Source organism: Sorex fumeus, unplaced genomic scaffold (assembly GCF_029834395.1).
Source record: "Sorex fumeus unplaced genomic scaffold, SorFum_2.1 ptg000035l, whole genome shotgun sequence".
Taxonomy (NCBI): Eukaryota; Metazoa; Chordata; class Mammalia; order Eulipotyphla; family Soricidae; genus Sorex; species Sorex fumeus.
The window spans coordinates 25331503-25353049 of record NW_026606092.1 but is presented as its reverse complement, the minus strand read 5'-3'; the positions used below and the strand labels follow the sequence as shown (position 1 = coordinate 25353049).

The 21547-nt window shown below is 34.8% G+C and overlaps 1 protein-coding gene across 1 annotated transcript in view; it reads right to left on the bottom strand.

Moving 5' to 3' along the window:
• Positions 1-21547, bottom strand: part of LRP1B (LDL receptor related protein 1B) — a 1985988-nt gene that overhangs the window by 506317 nt on the left and 1458124 nt on the right. Inside the window, exons 38-41 of the mRNA XM_056117551.1 lie at positions 9901-10027; positions 9608-9759; positions 7426-7550; positions 5655-6026 (exon numbers count right to left, since the gene is read on the bottom strand). Of these exons, the coding sequence (XP_055973526.1) occupies positions 5655-6026; positions 7426-7550; positions 9608-9759; positions 9901-10027 (776 nt within the window). The remainder of the gene's footprint in view (positions 1-5654; positions 6027-7425; positions 7551-9607; positions 9760-9900; positions 10028-21547) is intronic.

Sequence of the window (21547 nt, the reverse complement as noted above, 5' to 3'; positions counted from 1 at the left end):
TTAGTAATGTTAACTTACTTCATAATTCTAGTCCACCTTCATCTACTATCTCATGTCTGAAATTATTTCATTACTTCCTATTGTTTAAGCACTGTAGCACTGTCCTCCCGTTGTTTATCGATTTGTTCAAGCAGGTGCCAGTAGCGTCTCTATTGTGAGACTTGTTGTTACTGTTTTTGGCATATTTAATATGTCACGTGTAGCTTGCCAGGCTTTGCTGAGCGGGCTGAATACTCTCAGTAGCTTGCCGGGCTATCTGAGTGGGGCGGAGGAATCGAACCAGAGTCAGCCACGTGCAAGGCAGACGGCTATCCACTATGCATTCTCTAAAAATAATTAAGGATAAAGATTCACTTAAATAATCACAATTACATCACAAACTTAAAAGATTTGAAGTATAATAAAGTTTTGTTTACTGTTTATAACGTCTTTATATATGGTGTCTCATAAAATCATCAAGAAAATAATTATGGATTGTGAAAAAATGTACAATAGCAGTAGTAGTGAAAAAAGCAAAGTAGAATTTGTAGTTGAATTTGTATCTATTTTTTTCTTTCCTAGAAGTGTGAGTTTATACCTACAGTGACTATCACCAAAGTGTTACTGGTTTTAAATGTTTTTATTTAATTTTTTATTTTGTAATTTTTTTATTATTTATTTTCCGTATCTCCCAGTGGGTCAATTGGATTTGTGGCAGTATGTTAGGTCGGTGGTTCAAAGCTATGGACCAATGGTGAGGTGCTTCTCAAGCCTTGTGGCTCTGGGAATAGAGGTGGAACAGTTACAAGCAAAGCATTTTTAACCCTTGTATCCCTTCAGCCCCTTGTTTCAATTTTATGGATAAGAGTACTGATCAAAGGATATGATATGCATATACCACAATTTATATGGTAAAATAATATAAATATATATAATATATATTTCCCCTTAATTTAGTGCTGTAGAAATAAGATTTTCCATGTTGTGACTTCATTCTATCACATTTTTACTTTCAGATGGGACACTTCAATTACAATAAAAACCACACAGACACAGTGAAGCTCAAAAAAGCAAAATATGACTATATATCAACACTTTTTTTACCTTCATCTGTTGAATTAAAAAAGAGTTCTAATTTAGGTATTACTATTTCAATTTTCATTGCAGTGTTTAAAAAATTATAATCAAAAGGTGGTTATGATCTGAGCTTTCAAAAACAGCTGGATATATAAATAAAATGCTCTCTCTATGATTATATGTATATACAAAATAGGTCTATCTATCTATCTATCTATCTATCTATCTATCTATCTATCTATCTTTGTGCTTTGTAGTCACACCTAGCTGTACTGAAGGCTCATTCTTAGCTCTATGCGCAGGGATCATTCCTGACATTCTTTGGGGATCATATGTGGTGAAATGGATCAAAATCAGGTTGACTTCCTGCAGGACAATTGTTTTACCCACTGTGCTATCTCTCTTTTCATAAAATATAATATTACTCATCAAATAAAATGGGGAGAGCAAATTTCTTCCTATGTACTATAAGGATGGAACTTGAAATAATTATATTAAATAAAATTACACTTATATATATTTTGACTACTCATAAATAAAATAACTAGAATAAACAAAATTCAGAGGGAAGAAAATGGTGAGTTGCACAAAACTATAACTGCAACTGATATCACTGAATTATATACTTAAAGTAGTTAAAATGGAAAGTATCATACATATGTATAATCATAATTTTAAAAATTAATAATGCAATCTACCCTAAATTATGACTGACCCAAGTTCAATTCCTCCACCCCTCTCAGAGAACCCGGCAAGCTACCGAAAGTGTCTCACCCACACGGCAAAGACTGGCAAGCTACCCGTGGCATATTTGATACGCCAAACACAGTAACAACAATTCTCACAATGGAGATGTTATTGGGCCAGCTTGAGCAAATCAATGAACAATGGGAGGACAGTCACAGTGACAGTGACCCTAAATTATGGTGTTTGTTTTTTTAATTTCCAGGGTTTGGAAGAGATCCGAGCCAAATCTTTCTGTGCTCATGATTACTCCTAGCAGTGCTTAGAGGACCATAAATGGTGCTGGACATTGAACCTAGGTTGGTTGCTGTTATAAGGCATGCACCTTACCTGTTGCACTGTCATTCCAGACTGACTATACATTTCTAATGACTGATTATATGGTATGTAAATAATAGGTTAGTAAAACCATTGTATTTATTTTTTGAGGTTCCTTATCTTGGGCTGGAACTATAGCACAGCGGGTAGGATGCTTGCCTTGTGCGCAGCCGACCCAGGTTCAATTCCTCCGCCCCTCTCAGAGAGCCTTGCAAGCTACTGAGAGTATCCCACCTGCACAGCAGACACTGGCAAGCTCCCCATGGCATATTTGATATGCCAAAAACAGTAACAACAAGTCTCACAATGGAGACGTTACTGATGCCCACTTGAACAAATCGATGAAAAACGAGAGGACAGTGCTACAGGACAGACACAGTGCCTTGTCTTGGAAAAACCCTGAATATTATCCCCTTTCCATAGGCCTTCACCTTTAATCAAACACCAGTTTATGTTATAAAATCCAAGCTCTAATCATATCAAATGACAGGTGACACCTTAATTATCCTATGTTTCCTCCTGTCCTATGGTGCATACACATCTTCCACAACCCTAATTTTCACTTTTTAACAAATTATTTTACAACAGATTCTGTGGTCTATTTTTCATACAATGATATTCACTGGATTTTTCCTTCAAAAAATATCTGTTACACATGTAGGTATGAATAACCGTAGTCTGTTCCTCACTCTTTCGGGTAAACAAGTTTTATTTCTTAAAAGAGGAATATATTCAAGCAATCATATGAATGAATAGTGGCCATTTTACTACAGAATGCACTGAGGATTTTTATGTGTATTTCATCATATTTAAGTGATGTATAGTGAAGAGGTCACAAGTTTAATAAAATTCATCCCCCCCTTTTTAAAAGGATGCTTTTAAGTGAAACTGGCATTTTATTCTATTATTAGTGGCTGTGGAAAATGTAATGACTACTAGTATAAAGTGTTAGCCTTGCTTCCATTAGTGCAAAGAAGTCAGCAATTTAGCCACTATGACTTTTACACTCAGTGAAAATGTCAACACAGTGAACTGGGTAAAGAGCTAGTATAAGTAAAAGAATAATATTGAACATGTATTAGGATTCCTGAACCACATTTGAGGACCACAGTTCTAGAACAATATTTCTTTCCTCGTTTTCCAACTGATCTAATCAACTTACAGACTTCCATTGATCTTTTAAATTTCTTCAAACTAGTTTAGAGGCATCTTTCTCTTCCCCTGACATTTTTTAAGGATTTCCATATATTTTAAATTGTATTGAATTCCAATAATTTTTACTCATAGTTTTCTTTATAACCATTAAATTAAAAATGCCTATATGGACGACAGCCATACTTAAATTCATCATAACTTACAAATCGTCTGAAGCACAAAAAATGACTACATTAAAAATTCAACATATTATGTCTATCACATGAGCATCTCCAACTAAGAACTTCATGGGATTTGGGAAATGAAATTTTAAACAATATTTTAATGTATTATTAATGGAGATATAGGCAAAGAATAAGCACATCTCAAACAGCTTTCATCTTGTATGACCAGTACATATAGAATTTAACTTTGTAAGCAAATATAACCTCATTGTCTACCCCTCCACACATAACAAAAATTAGCATTTATTGAAATATATAGATTAGCATGGATTTTTGATAACTATTCTAATTGATAATAAAGAAACAATAATGCATATAAGGTATAGATTTAATCAGATACTCTTTGATTTTGGCCACAACCAGCTATTTTCAGGACTCTGCATTCAGGGGTCTCTCTTGGCAGACCCTGGGTGGACCATTGGGATGCCAAGTATTAAACCCAGATAATCCCTGTGCAAAACAAAACAAGTGCCTTACCCACTGTATTATTGTTCTGACTCCCACATTGAATCAGTTTTAGAGAGAGTATGTAAGACTTGAATATGCAAAGAGAATTGTGAAGGGTATTAAATTTGAGAGAAGAAAATAAATATTGGCAGGCAGAGCATGGGATAAGAATATAAAATTTTATCTTAAATACAGTTTACATATGAGTAAATATTCTAGAAAATTGGAAATGCCAGTCATCAGATAAATACTCAGTCATTTATGTTGATTTTGTTTTGTTGTTTTGTTTTTGAGTCACATTTGGACATAGTCAGGACTTACTCCTAGCTCTGGGCTCAGGGATCACTACTGGTAGTGCTCAGGGGACCATATGGACTGCCAGAGATTGAACCCAGTTCAGCCTTATGACAGGGATGTGCCCAACCTTCTTCAATATTGCTCTGATCCAGTTGATTCTTTATACATTAATAAAAGGCTACTAAAGCTTATGAAATCATTATCCGTGACAATATGGGTAAATAGGCCATTTCATAGGTACTGATGAATACAGATATAGCTACAGTCTTTTTAAAAGAGAAATTTAATCAGGTTAAAAAATAACAACTGATCAACTTTGTCATTTTTTTCTATTATTCTACCATAAAGAAATACTCATATAGGTGTATACATACATTTATACACCCAAATGTGCATTCTGACATTGCACCTAAGAACAATATAAGTTTTTCAAAGGAAATAAATTCTCTTTAGCATATAATTAGGTTGGACTTTCAAGAGAATAACATACGTAGAACCTTACACATGAAAATGAAATATTTTTCAAGATATTTAAGTGGGGGGAAAGGCAAAGTCAAGTACATATAAGATCATTCCATTTTAAAATGACAAGCAATATAAGCCATCCATAAAAACGCTTTATAAAGATATTTCTGGAATTATGGCAGCTGTCAATTTGGGTAAGTGAATAGAATCGATACTGCAGCAAATTTTATTTTTGTATCCATATTGCTTGGACACTTTACAGTAATTGTATATATTGTTTTGTAACTTTAAAAGTAATGAAAAACTTGGCCTCTCACTACATTGTGAAATTGAAAAAGTGAGTTGAGCTATGGAAGTCAGTAGAAAAAAGAAAGAAATTGTTTGAAAACGCAAAGACAATCTTCATAAAAGCTGGCTGAGAGAACAAATATTTCCCTGAACTATATGAAAAATTCAAATAACACTGATTTTAAATTACTTTTTGCCATAAAATATTGCATACTTTAAAATATAATTACTTAAAATTTTATAAATTCTATGATTTATGAAGCACGTTTATAAAATTATAGAATACTAACAATGATTTAGGCAAATATTTTTCAAGATACAATTTTCCCACAAGAAAAATTAAAATTAGAATAGTTTTGAATAAAACATAATTTCAACAAGTTTTAAAATACTGATTTATGGAAAATATTACCAATAATATGTTGGAAGCTTCTTGACTAGAGCTAATAATCATAATAAATGTGATATATGTGCTCACAGTTAATTGCTTCTTTAACTTCTGGGAGTTGAATGATATAGTTGCATTCAGTTTTGAATATAAACTCCAGGAAAATGTAATTGCTACATGCAATTACCACTGCAATTTCTCCACTAATTAAAAAAATAATCATTTGAATTAAAATGTTCAAACATATTTACATATATAAAGTGCTTACTTACTTTCAACAATTACTTGTCGGTCTTCCCAGTTATCTTTAATAAGCTGTATATTTCCAAAATGTGCATCACTGTAGAAGATTCGGTTAGTACCTTTTCTTCTTTGATTGTAGTCAAAAGCCAATGCAATGACATTCTTGAAATAACGTGGATTCTCATATGGCCTTATTGGTGAATTTAAATTGGTTTCATCAGAAAGATGAATACTTTTCAATATTGTTCTCCCTGAATATAGCAAATATCCTTCGTGCCTCAGGCATGAAACTCCATCCTCTGCCAAATATCCATGGGCACATGCACACGTTCTCTGGGAATTTCCTCGATAAAGACAGAGTTGTTGACATCCACCATTGTTTTTGGCACAGACATTGGTGCCTAAGAGGATAAAGAAGATACACACATTGATGGTTTTACTTTAGTTTTAAAAATAACAGGTCTTACTGGTTAGAAACAAATTATAAAGGATGCTGAGTATTTTACTTTACCATTAAGAAATCTTAGAGCAGCCAGTAAACAGACTCATATTACAAATTATTTTTATACGAGTTAAAATCTTGGGTCTTGTCTTGTAAACATCACCTTATTCTACATCACATATCATCCCAATAAAATCAATAAAATCAGTCAGTTAAGTGTAAAAGGCATTTTCAAAATATATCTGATATAATAGCTTTTTAAATCTTATAATGTTTGGCCTAAGTAATTTAGATATTCCATGCACGAATTGAATCTAACAAAAATCATGCACCATTTTAAATTCTGTGCCTGTGAAGTATGAAAACTATTAAAGAAATTGATGGCCCCAATATGTCTAACCTATAAAGAATAGTTGCATAACATTTGCACCCCAGTTTTGAGTGAAGATGTAATATGGTATTATAATTTGTTCATCAGGTTATTTCTCCACTCTGAATATATTATCTTTAAACGTACTATGTCTTCCTTTGATGTCCAGACGTTATTATAATTAATTTTATGAGAAATTAACTTTGAAAAAATTATCAAAATAATCATGCCTTTAATTTCACCTGTATGCTTGAAGGAAGTGATGTCCAGATATGTGTCATGTTAAGTAAATTGAGGAGTCATAATCAATTAGTATTTGCAAATATCACCTCAAACAGATATTAGTTGCTTTGTATCTCTAATTTACTAATTCTCCTTTATATTTTCACTAAATATATATGTATACATGTATATATATATCATATCATATCATATCATATATATATATATATATATATATATATATCATGGTCACGGTCCTCTCGTTATTCATTGATTTGCTCAAGTGGGCCCAGTAACATCTCCAGTGTTAGACCTGTTGTTACTGGGTTTGGCATATCGAATACATCATGGGTAGCTTGCCAGGCTTTGCCGTGCGGGCGAGATTCTCTCGGTAGCTTGCTGGGCTCTTCAAGAGGGGTGGAGGAATCAAACTCGGGTCAGATATATATATATATACATATATATATATCAGATATATATATAGGAAACTGGATATATATCCAGTTTCCTATATTTCTTAGCCCAAACCTATCTAGAAGACAGACCAGATATATAACACAGATGTTGGAAGCATTAAAGAGAGCTGCAATATGTATGTGAGAAAGTATCACATTTTTGTTTCATTAGGCTACTATGTGACTTTTATAGAAAATTGGATGTAAAAATATTGTGCTTTGAGGATTTTAGGCCCTATGAGAGAGTAGGAGAAAGGGAGAGAGGCAGAGACAAAGGGGATAACTTAAAATGCAGTTGCATGAGTGCTGACCTTTCTCTCTTACTCTGCTAAAGATTTTAACCTCCTTCAGGTTGACTCCAAGACCTGTTCTCATGGTTACTGTGTCTGTGGCATCATTCTTGTGGCCTCTTCTTATGGATCCATTGGCATGTGCTCTGTCAAAAAATTGAGCATATATGAACAACAGTTTCTAAAAAACTTAAACTGAGTCAGTTTTTTTTATGTTAAATTCTGTCAACTACTATATAGGCTGAATGGAATCCCCATCCAAATTCAAAAAACATTCCCCAACGATTTAGAATAGTGTACAATAAAGTTTGTATGGAATTATAAAAGACACACCAAAGCTATATTGATAAATAGGAAATGGGAGTATCTCATTTCCTAACTTGAACTATACAATAAAGCTGTAGTGAGTAAAACAGAATGGCATTAAAATAAGGATATGCTCTGACCAATGGGTCATAATAGAATATTCAATGACAAATTCTACATAAATGGTCAATTAATTGCTGACAAAGGTGCTGAAAGCATGAAATAGAGTAAAACAGCCTCTTCAACAGAAGTTGCTGACAAAACTCTGTAGCTAAATGTAAAAGATTGAAATTGGACCTATATCTCACACTTTACATAAAAGTCAATTCAAAGTGGATTGAAGACCTTGAGATCAGACCAGAATCTATAAAATACACTAAGGAAAATTTAGACAGAATACTCCAAGATCTGGATCTCCAAAGAATCTTTAATTATGCAATTGCCACTGGCAAATGGGACAGAAAAAAAAAAACAACTAAATAAGTGGGCCTATAACCAAATTAAAAAGTTTCTGCATGCAAAAGAAATACAGGTTAAAACTAAAGGACAGAAAATATTTTTGGCCAACACATCAGATGAAGGACTAATATCAATGACATATAAAGTACTCACAAAGGTGAGCAGAAAAAAATTCAAAAACCCTATCAAAAATGGGGAGAGAAATGAACAGGGACTTCTCTGAGGAAGACCAACAGAGTGCCAACAGGCACATGTAAAAATGCTTGCCATCACTCATTATTAGGGAAATCTAAATAAAGATGGCAATGAGATGCAATCTATTACAAGTAAGGATGTGCATATCAAAAATAATGAGAACAATCTTTGTTGGCAGGGATATGTTGAAAAGAGAATTCTCATCCAATGCACATGGGAATGTTTTCTGGTTCAGTACTGATGGAAAACCACATGGAGAGTTCTCAGTAAACTTAAAATTGACCTACTAAACAATGCAGCAATTCCACTTTTGGGTATCTACGCACAGGACAAAAAAATATTCATTCAAAAGAATGTATGCACCCTACTATTCATTGCAGTAGTCAATAAATAACTAATATTTGGAAACTTGATGTTCAACAAACAAATCAGTGAGTCATGAAGATGTGGTCTATAAACAAAGTGAAATAGTATGCAGCTGTAAGGAATGATGAAATCATGCAATTTGCTGCAAAATAAATGGAATTGAAAGATACCATGCTAAATGAAGTGAGCCAAAAAATAAGGAGAAATACAGGATAATGTCATTTATATGTGGTATTTGGAGTAACTAGATGAGGGAGTGCAGTGGATTAAACGGGAATAATCTAGATCATCCCTGGTCCCAGAGTACAGGGAAAAGAAGGAATGAAGGGGAGAAGTGATAGATGAGAAAAAAATAGGCTGCAATTAAGAAGATTTAGGTACATCAGTGGTGTTAAGGGATGATGCTGTTAAAGTTCGAAACCACAGAGTTAACAACACTGAAATCTTGAGACCCAAACCTTAATAATCAAATTTAAAATGTGTCAAGGTGGTAGTTTGGGGTTGGGGAAAAGGAGGTAGGAGAGTGAACCTGGGAAAAATGATGGAGGAAAACTGACATGGAGGGCAGTATCAGTAATAGAACATTGTATGTCAAAAATCAATTATGAATAACTTCGCAACTCACTATGCTTTAACAAAATAAAATTGGGGGTGGGGGAGCTAACAGATATCTAGCAAGAGGGAAAAGAACTTGAGTCTGTGACACTGAAATGTTTGAGCCTGGAATAGCAACAGTGTCAGCCTTTCCTGTGGAAATCACATGGTTTGTGAGATCCCTTTTATGACCTTGTAAAGGAATGACTAATCCTACAAGGGGAAAGCCACTGGCACTGAAATAACACTTTGAGACTCAAGTACTTATGAAAAAATAAATTACCTGTCAGACCAGTAGATGTAAGCCCCAAAGACTGCAATTGAAAACATATCCACATTGCTCCCTGACAGCACCAACTCACGATTCCCTCCAGTCTCAAGGTCGATTCTTTCTATCTTGTCTGTACGAGCATCACACCAGTACAATTTATTTTCCTAAGGATCGATTGAAAAGTAATATAACAAGCTGTTTTTGATTGGGCTTCTTATTAAGAAAATAAAGAAACAGAGAAAGTGAACTAATACAAGTTGGCAGTTAATAAACTTTAAATATTTAAGAAAAGAAATCCAACAGACCTCATAGTCAATGGAGATACCGTTTGGCCACGCTATTCCCATGCTTACAAGGACAACCTTTTCCGAGCCATCCAAGTGAGCCTTTCCAATGCATGGCATCTGTCCCCATTCAGTCCAGAAAAAATAGCTGAAATTAAAATATTGATTTATAATAAAATACAGACAAATACAAATGCATATTAGTAAGAACACTAACAGAATCATTTTTAACAAAATAAAAATTCATTTTAATAGTAACATTCAATTTTGTGTTTGCAAAAAAATAATATTAATTGTAAAAAATACATAGAAGTCAAGAGGATGGACTAAAAATGCTATCCAATTAATTACTTTTGGTACATGATTTTCTCCCTGGAAATAGTATTTTACAATCGATGATCCTAACTACTCCAACTTTTTGTATCTTAAATATAATTTTCCTTAAAGAATACCCAATGTCTTCTCTGATTATTGTACCATCTATTCTGCTTCAGAACATGGATTTTAGAGTAAAAATTGTACTTTATTTCCTCACAATGCTTTTTATAATAATATATTTGTCTTTTCTAGACTCTGAAACAATGAAGACCCCGATGTTTTCTATTTCTTCTTCTTTATTATTCATTCACTTCTATTATATTCTAAGCACTGAATAAGAAATTTAAAAATGAACTAATGATAAGTAAACATTAATTTATAAATAGTATGCGAGATAAGATAACTTTCAATTCTGTTCAATTAGAATGCTAAATATAATTATCTTCACTTTAAATTTTATAAATTTTTATCTATGGGATCATCTTATACAAATTCTTAAAAATAGGCATTATTATTTAAATATTCTCATAGCATAGAATGCAATGTTGAAGGAATGTGGAATGAAATGAAATAGTGTAGGGTCTTCATTAGTAAATCCCTATACCATAGTCTTTGAAATAAAGAAAAATTAATATAATGGGAAAAAATGAAATATAGGAAAAATATGGAGTGTTAGTAACACAACATGCTAAAAGAAAATGTGGACAAAGCAGAAAATTCATAATTTATTTTATTGATTAATTCATTTCATTAATTATTTCAACAAGTACAATATTTATTCATTTTTTCCTTTTCCTTCTTTCTTTCTTCCTTTCTTTCTCCCCTTCCTTCCTTCCTCCCTTCCTCCCTCCCTCCTTTCTTTCCCCCTCTTTCTTTCTTCCTTCCTTCCTTCCTTCCTTCCTTCCTTCCTTCCTTCCTTCCTTCTTTCTTTCTTTCTTTCTTTCTGCCAAACTGCCGATGTTCAGGGCTTATTTGTGACTCTGTGCTCAGAAATAACTCCTGTGGTGCTTTGGTAACTATATAGGATTCCAGGGATTGAAACAGGTCAGCATGTGTAAGTCAAGCACCCCGACCACTGTACTATCACTCTGGCCCCAACAAAAACAAAGTCTGTATTTAGATATTTATATTTTCAGAAAAAATATAGTACATTTTGCACTATAATTTTTATTCAACTGTCAGAGAAAAGTAACTATTAAAATAATAAATTGAGCAATTAGCAATTAATTCAAATAAAAGTAAATTTGAAAAATTACAGATGTGATGGCGAAAAGAAAGTGGGACTACAAATTAGAATACAAAAATGCTACATTCATATTTTACATCTACTTATTAAAGTTACATTTTAATTATGAAAAATATATTCAAAATACTGCTAATATATATATTCCACTTACGCTTTTTGTTCTAATTTATTTTCAGTATATTTCTACCTAAAATGTTATATAAAATAAATATACTGAAATTTTACAGACAGATAAAAACAGAGTCGTGGCTAGAATTCCAGGTATATTATTAGTCTTGAAAAGCATATCATCCTTTTTTTTTTTTTTATTAGTGAGACACCATGAGGTACAGTTGTAGACTTACAAATTTTTGTGCTTGGGTTTCAATTATCACTTGATTACTTGACTTCCCGTTAATCATCGATTTGCTTGAGTGTGCGTCAGTAACGTCTCCATTTGTCCCTGTCGCATGCTAGTATAGCCCAATGGCTTCTGTTCGTTCTAAGAACACGAAGAGCCTCAAACCGATTGTTCATGATCTTGATGAAGAAGTCTGACCATCTGGTAGGTGGGCGGCCATGTGGTCTTTTGACATCCTGTGGAATCTCGTCGGTAACAGCTCTAGTCCAGCGGTCGTCTCTAAATCTCATTACGTGACCAGCCCATCTGATTTTTGACACCTTGGCAAATGAGACAGCGTCCCTGATTCTTGATTGTTGATTGAGGTCGAAACTCCAGATTCTTTCTCTCATTTGAGTGAAACGTGATACTCCAAGCATAGCTCTTTTAATTCCTCTTTGGGAGACCCGAATAGCATTCTCATCCTGTTTGCTTAGGGCCCAGGTCTCTGAGGCGAATGTTAATGCAGGAAAAACAGTGGAATCAAAGAGATGTGCCCGGAGCTGGAGGTTCTTCGTCCTCTTAGCTATTTCTTCGACGCTCTTGAAGGCGTTCCAAGGCACTCTCTTCCTCCTGCTCCTGCGCAGCTCTGGTGCCAGGTCATTCATCATGTTGACTTCACGACCTAGGTACACATAGCTGTTGCATTCGGAGATGGTCGTTCCATTGAGAGCGAATGGGGCTTCAGGAATGAGGCTGTTTCTCACAAACATTGTCTTTGTAAGATTCAGCTGTAGTCTGACCTTTCCACACTAACAGTCAAAGTCGGCCAGCATTTGTGCCGCTTGGGTTTCAGTTATACAATGATCAAATATCCATCCCTCCACCAGTTCCCATTTTCCACCACCACGGATCCCAGTATCCCTCCCACCCCCATCCTCCCCATCCAACCCTGGCTCTGTGGCAGTGCATTCCCCTCTGTTCTCTCTCTCCTTTTGGGTGTTGTGGTTTGCAAAAGAGACAATGAGTGCCAATCCTGGGAGGATCTTTCTAACACCCTTTATTTGGTGCTCCCTTCTCTATCTGAGCTCCCTTTTCCCCTATCATGTGTGGCTGGCCTCCAAGCCATGGAAGAAAATTCCTGGTACTAATCTCGGCCATTCTTGGGTTTTAGTCTCCTATTTTGTTACTTTATGTTCCACAAATGAATGCAATCTTTCTATGTCTAGCCCTCTCTTTCTGCCTCATTTCACTTAACATGATACTTGAAAGACATATCAAACATGACAGATATATAAGATCTATATATCAGAAGGGGAAAACATTATGACAAGAAATCCAACATTGTTTTACCGGAAGATCTAGGTGGCCACAAATACCACAGTTAGTTAGATTTAACCTGATATTTATTTTTTCAAGTCATTTTACCTTGAATAATATTGTAGACTTACTTTGAGAAAAAAAAAACTAACAAGGAAGGAATGCTTACATCTTAGAACTGGAAAGAGGAGGGGATGTAGAAAGAAAAAATAAGTCTACAAAATCACTTAATCACACTTAATCCCCGTTATTCATCGATTTACTCGAGCGGGTGCCAGTAATGTCTCCATTCATCCCGGTTGCGTGCTAGCATAGACCAATGGCATCTGTTCGTTCTAGAAACATGCAGAGCCTCAAACCGATCATTCAGGGTCTTCACAAAGAAGTCTGACCATCTTGTAGGTGGGCATCCACGTGATCTTTTGATGTCCCGTGGAATCCAATCAGTAATGGCTCTAGTCCAGCGGTTGTCTGTAAACCTCATTACATGTCCAGCCCATCTGATTTTTGATGCCTTGGCAAATGAGGCAGCATCCCTGATTCTTGAGCGTTGACGAAGATCAGAACTGCGGATTCTATCTCTCATTTGAGTGAATTGTGATATTCCAAGCATAGCTCTTTTGATTCCTCTTGAGAGACCCGAATAGCATTCTCATCCTGCTTTCGTAGGGCCCAGGTCTCTGAGGCATATGTTAATGCAGGAAGAACAGTGGAATCGAAGAGATGTGCTCGTAGCTGGAGGTTCTTTGTCCTTAGTTATTTCTTCAACGCTCTTGAAGACATTCCAAGCTGCTCTCTTCCTCCTGTGCAACTCAGGTGCCAGGTCATTCATCATGTTGATTTCTCGACCTAGGTATATATAACTGTTGCATTCGGAGATGGTGGTTCTGTTGAGAGCGAATGGAGCATCAGGAACGAGGCTGTTTCTCATAAACATTGTCTTCGTAAGATTCAGCTGTAGGCCGACCTTTCCACATTCACGGTCAAAGTCAGTCAGCATTTGTGCTGCTTGCTGATGCTTGCTGTTATTAGAACGATGTCATCAGCAAAGCGGAGGTGGTGTAGATGCCGACCATCTATCTTCACTCCCATGCTTTCCCATTCCAGTCGTCGCATGATGTTCTCGAGGGTGGCACTGAAGAGTTTTGGTGAAATGGTATCACCTTGCTGAACCCCTCTCTTGACATGGATGATTACTTCTTTGTAGAATGATGAGATCCTGGTAGTGAATCCGTAATAGAGCTCACAAAGGATCCTGATGTATTGAGTTTGTACGCCCTGATTGGCTAGGTCTTCTATGACTGCTTCCGTCTTAACAGAATCAAAGGCCTTCTTTAAATCAATGAACGTTAGACAGAGCGGCATCTTGAACTCCTGAGAAACCTCAATGAGCTTAGTAATAGTGTGGATATGGTCAATGGTACTGAATCCTTTTCAGAATCCGGCTTGTTCACATGGTTGTCCTTCATCTAGTGTTCTGCTAATCCTATTCAGGATGACTCTAGTGAACAGTTTGTAGATGACAGACAATAGGCAGATTTGGCAACAGTTGCCAATGTCGTGGATGTCTCCCTTCTTGTATAGTAGTACAGTCCTGCTGGTTTTCCATTGGGATGGAACCTTGCATTCAGATAGGTAGCGTGTGAAGAGCCGAGCCAGTGTATTGGTGAGTACTGATGGTAAGTTCTTCAGGTGTTCAGGTCTGATCTTGTCTGGGCCAGATGCTCTTTTTTTCTTTACTGACGAGATGGCATGTTGGATTTCGGAAGGGAGAACATTGGGAACGACATATTCATCATGTGGAATGTGGTATGTGAGCAAGTAGACGTGTCTATTAAAGAGATCTGAGTAGAAGTCATGAATAATCTTCTCCATTGCCCTTCTGGAAGATGTGATAGATCCATCATGATGTCGGAGGGTAGTCATCTTGGTCTTGTAGTTGGTGAAGGACAGGCGGGCATTAGGAATGCTTTTCCCAGCTTCTGCCGCATCTACCAGCACTGCTGCTCTCCTGTTTTTGAGGTCATCCTTGATGGCTTCTCTGCATTGTTTTGCCAGCTCGGACGTTTGCTTGTGGTTGCCTGAGGCACGTGCCAAGCCACGTTGGCGAATAAGTTCAAGAGCGTTCAAAGAAAGGCTGGTTTTTGTGGTTATCTCTCTCTTGGCATTCCTTGCACAATCATGGAGGTGCTGAATCATTCGATTGTATTCCTCATCAATGTTGTCAATGACGGCATCTTCCCATGTTGCCGCAACAGAGCCAAAGAGCTCCCAGTTGGTGGTCATTCTGGGAGTCCTCTTCTTAAACTTTACATTCTTTTCTCCTTGTTCTGTGAGGTAGAATTTTGCACGAAGGAGACGGTGGTCTGATCCCGTTTGGAATTTTGGAACAACAGCAACATTGGTTAGGCAAAACTGCCGATTGAATATGATGTGGTCTATTTCATTGTGGAACCATCCACCCGGAGACTCCCAAGTCCAACGTTTATATTCAGCCTTTTGGAACTGTGTTTTACCATGGAAGGTCTTGGTGGACATGATGAACTCAGACAGTCTGTCACCCTGTTTGTTCCATTCTAGGCCATGGGTCCCGATGTGGAGTTCATCGGCTTATCTTCTTGGTCTTATCTTGCCATTAAAATCTCTGACAATGATCTTGTAGAAGGTGTGATCTTCTTTATAGAACTTCTCCAGCTCCATGTAGAACTTCTCAATTTCTCTTTCACCATAACTGGATGTTGATGCATAGACAACAAAGATAGGAACTGCCAGCAGTGAGCCACATCTATTCAAGTGTAATCTTCCAATTCGGGTTTTTAGGCATTTGAATGAATAAATGCTCATGGCTAAGTTTGTCTTGACAAGGATACCAACAATAATTAAGAAAATATTAATTAAATTATTATAGTTTAAGTATATCAATATTACTAGAAGTCAACTAGTCTGAATCATTTTTCTTTAATTTAAAACTAATCTCTGTTAATGTTACACAAATCTGGACTGAGATTTTTACAATAAAGTAACTATTGCTTCCTATTAATATGCTATGAAAAGCTTGAGAAAACAAAAAATCTCCATACATGTGTAATAATGCCAACAATAAACATGTATGCAATTGCTTTGACCATAGGATAATCAAGAATATCACTGAATCCTCTGCTAGTATGGGGTCAATAGTATGTACTAGCTGGGCAAAAACGTAATAAAATCGAAACCAAACAAATTAAATATCCAGTATGTTAGCAATAGCATTCATTTGACCATAAGTTTTTTTACTTGGCAAAAGTTGTTTGGAATTTAATGTTTTAGACCTTTAGCAATTTTAATAACTCACATATATTTAGGGCACGGTAAAAATACATAATTTTGTAAAACATAACTAAAGCTCATGAACACAGAAATTGATATATGTTCTCCTCTCTGTGGAATGAAATATAATGAAGAACCTTTTCTATTCCTGTGAGGTCTTCTCCATATTTCCTCTTTGTTCATGTGCAATTTTGTTTTGAGAAAGTAATGCATGCCAATCCCAAATCACTATTCAAACCCTGAATGTGTTACTGTTGCTTGGAGGCTCTAGTGATATAAAAAGAACTCAAGCACAGAATTTAGAACACTGTTAAAAAGAAGAGAGTCTAGAGACAGCATAACCTTGAATACTATTTTTATATTTTATTTTGTTGTTGGATTTGGTGGATTATTCCCCAATGTATTTACTTTTTACTCGGTCAATAAATAGAAATTAGATATCTGTTATGTGCTAAGAACTGATGATGTGAAATAAATTGAACTTAGTGACCCATCTGGTATTGTTTAATGAAAAAGAAAAATGGGTAATTACTTAAGAAAATAATAACAAAAAAATTTTATACTCTTTAAGACATGAAACAGTTTCAATACCGATTTTAAAATAAATGTAAATGTGTTATGATGAGGAAATATTTTATATCTATAGCAAGTTCAGGAATGCAATTTAATTTAAACCAAAATAAAGTTATATACTATGTTGGTTGTTTTCTCTTTGTTTCTAAATTACAAATATTTTTAAGTTATTTCTTCTGAAAGTTTAAGTCAGGTTTCTACTACTCTAAGATTCAACATTTGATTTCTTTTTTAAATTATAAATTGTCTACATAGAATGATTTTATAAAATGATTATTATGTGTATGCCTAGTTAACAATGGAGAAATATGGATTTTTTCAAAAAGTCAATTTTTCAAAAATAAAAGTTCTTTATCCTCTGGATTCTGAAAACACATTTGCTTATCACCCCTTTTCATATCCTGTTCCTTTGTTAATTTGTATGTGATTTACCTACTTTCTGGTCTCTCACTTACCTTACATCAGTACTATTGAACAACTACTGTATACTTCACATGAAAAAACAGGCCACCAAAAGTGTCATATAGAAAATAAAATCTTTTAAATTTCTCTTTTCATCTTTGATTATGGTTTTAATTGGTTAAATACGCTCAGAAATTAGGGAAAGTTCATAGATTTCTTTTATGTAATTCTTGCTGGTTTGTAAGTTAGCATGGTTTTCTTGGTCTGGTCTAAGGGTTCCCTCAAAGAGTCGAAGGTGGTATAGTTTTCTGACATCTTTTTCAGCCACATATAGTTGTTTGGATAGATCAGGGCATCCTGAACACTTCTAGCTCTCTCTTTCTCTCCTCTCTCTCTCTCTCTCTCTCTCTCTCTCTCTCTCACACACACACACACACACACACACACACACAAGCACACATGTTAATGAAGTTAAAATGAAAAATCATGTTCAGAAGTTAAGGAATAAAGATGAAGAATATGATAAAAGAATGGGCAAAAAAGACCTAAGTCGTTCTGAAGAAAAAAAAAACTGCAGTAGAGCGGTGTGTGTTCAGCTATGGCCAGTTAATTCTGACTGCTAAATCAGAATTAAGAACGACTCCTAGTGGTATCACTCCTAGTGGTATTTCAGGCACCATAAAAGGAGATGGTCTAATGTGTTTGAGCACTTATAAATCCAGTATATTAACTCCTGTACTATCTAGCTCTAGTAATATTTTACAGTAAGTGTCTGATAAAACAATAGTGTAATACGTTCCTTTCATTCCTCATTTTAATTTGTGTTGTAAATTTTGTAGAGTAACTTGGTTTAATTTGGGTCATGACTGTGATATTTGAGTTACTTGACCATGATGTTATTTAAAGAGCACAAACTAGCACTATGAAACTACCATCATTTGTTTTCTTCTTTGTTTAACTTTGGATTGATATTTTTATGTTTTCTCTTGCTAAATGCATGCATATGTGTACATGCATGGATATATACGCTGTATCAAAAATAGTTGACAATATATACAATTTTAAATTAATATCCTATGTCCAGAACACCTTTACCATGGAAAAACATGTTATCAAGTATGTTTAAAAATATCCCAAAGTATTTGTGATAGCTCATATACTGATGTGAAACTAACCAATATTTTTAGTATTATACTGTGAATTTCTTTTTGAAATTTTTGTTCTAAGTAGATATTCTCTTTTTAATTTCAGGAAATCATTATTTTTGACATTCTAAGGTAGTCATTACTTACCAAATATGAGGCAGCAGGGAGAAGAAACTGAGTTTTATAAACTGGAATAAATTTGTACATGTTTTATATTTTGCATTTGGCTACATTTTAAAGACTTCAAATCTCTATTGTTCAAAAATAGGCTTTATGCCCAATGTTCAAGGTACATTTATATCCTGGATTCACCTAATTTACTCCATTATGACTAACCTTTTCTCTTGATAATTCTACCTGCCATGCTTTGATTTCAAGCAGAATACTAAAATACTAAACTTTATTCCTCTTATGTGAATGCTGACACTTAAATGCCTGTGTAATATTACTTAGAAATTAATGTTTGAATAGCTTTTAAATAGGCTATTCATTAAGTCTCTTTGTTCAGCTCTGAATTCATCAGACACATGTGTGTGTGATATACTAGGGGAATGCATATCATGTATGTTTCTGCACAATAATGAATTCCTGTTTTCACTTACTCAAAATATGAAAAGGTGTCTCAGTCATTACCTATGAATCCTGAGACTTTATATAACATGTGACTTAAATAATATTTTAAAAAAATCCTTTTAATGAGAGTATAAGGAAGAGTGAGAAAGAAAGGTCTTATAGACAATTTTAGAGGGTATTGACATTTTGGTGGTGACCATGATGGGGTGATATATGATCTCTAAAACATATCAACATTTACATACACATAAGCTAATTTTAACTTAAAGGCATTTTAAAATAGAAGTTCAAATATTGAAGTGAAAATATGCATAAATAATATTGAAAACATGCAGGTACTTCTTCATTTGTGGGATGGAGTGAAATCTTGTTTGTGAAGTCAAATTTAAGTATTCAAAAGTATTTGTTGATTTCCTTCCTCTGAGTTAAAACTGAGCTTGCTAGTTACAATGAAGACAAATGAAAAAAATCTAAGAGTACTCTAATAAGAAGTAATGATAGGATTTATAAACATAAGGAAACACTATTGGAGATATGAAAAAGATTCATAATTCAGTTAAAAACATGCACAATAAGAACTAATTTGTATAAGAATGGAAGTCAGAAGACGAAGGATAGGAAGACTTGTTAAGGTTCTGTGGAAGTAAACATTCAAAGGAAATTGATAAATATATATATGAAGATGAATGTTCAATGTGATGCAGAGATTAGAGATTAGAGGGAAATCATTTAAATGAATTTAAAGGATACATGTAGCAAAAGCTACTAGTAAATAAGAATGTGATATGAAGATCAAAATAAGTGTTTATCTGCCTTTTTCCTTCTGGAAAGCAAGGTGGCGGCTGCCTCAGAGCTTTTTGGAAAACCAGGTATGAGCCGGTCATGGCGGGGTGACTGAAACCTCATGGGAAGGGGGGAGTTCCCAGCTCATCCTTCATGACCTACGGAGGTCATGAGTTGCCCCCATGAGCACAGCCATGGTTCTAGAGCCACAGAGACAAATCTTATAATTATCTGACTCTCGGCAGAAATACTTCCAGGCTTAATAAGTAAAATATCAGAAATCCAAAATATCAGAAATATCAGAAATCCAAAATTGTGCGGCCACTATTGTGGCCGCGAGACATCTTTTGCTTCTTGTGACCAGCTGTAGAAAACAAATAATTTCATAATGCCTTTCAGCAGGTCTGATTTTGGGGTGTAAACTCTAAATAATAGTGGTGAATCTTTTGTCGAAAAAATGAATCAAATCAAAGTAGATAGAGTGGTAACTAGAATTTATCTGCCTCACATGCATTAGGAGAGTTGGGAGGGAGGGCATATTGGGGTTCTTGGTGGTGAAAAATAAGTACTGGTGAAGGAAAATGTGTTTGATAATTGCATGACCGAGACTTAAACCTGAAAGCTTTGTAACTTTTCCCACAGTGATTCAATAAATAAATAAATAAATAGTTTAATACCAAAGTGGGGAGCATTAAGAACAAAAAAAACATAAAAAAATTAAGAGGGAACAATTAATTTTGAGGGATAGTGGGGAGATTATTATCTCCAAATTCAAAGACAGGGTTTATTCCTACATTTGAATTTGGAGATAACTCCTGGTTGGATCAAGGGACCATATGGGATTAAATCCATAATAGCTACAAGCAAATTAAGTGCCCTACCCTCTATCTCTCTGGTCCAGAAAAATGAACTCTTCAGTAGATATTGAACAAAAAATAATCAAGGAAAATGCAACAGTGTTATACCATTTGAAAAAAATATGCTTAAATTTATTTTTTGTTAAATTTACAAATGGTTGATAATGTAACAAGAAAAACTAAAATTTACCTAACACGTTAGTAAAGATACCTCTAGCGCCTATTCTGAGAAATTAAGAAATAAGCATATGGAGAGAAATGACTTTTTTCCTCCAAATAAAAGAAAACTGAAATTACTTTAAAGAAAGGGGAAAGGTTCCATTGGAGGAAACGAGTCTTATATAAGAAAATAAAAGGAGAGGGGCAGAGTGATTACATAGTAGGTAGGGTGCTTGTCCATGGCTGACTTGAGTATGTTCCAGCACCACAAATGATCACTGATCGCTGAGTGTAGGCCAAGAATAAACTCTGAGCACCCTGACTGTGACCCTCAAACAAACACACAAATAAACTGTTTTAAGAAAAGTAGAATTTTTTCCCTAAGGTTATACTTACTAATACAAAGATACCAAACATTCACAGTATGAATTCACATATTCCATTTTCTCATATATTAGAATCATCATTCTATCACAATTAGCCATCAACTTAAATTGCCTTACCCTTCACTGATAATTTTGCAATTTTCTCTCCACTGCTGACATATTTAGAAACTCTATTACTTATGTTGATAAGTCCATGAATAACACAGTTAGTTTATAGTTCATTTTCATTCACCAAAGAGAAGTAGATTTCTCCTTTACCTCTGTTTTACACAGTAAGG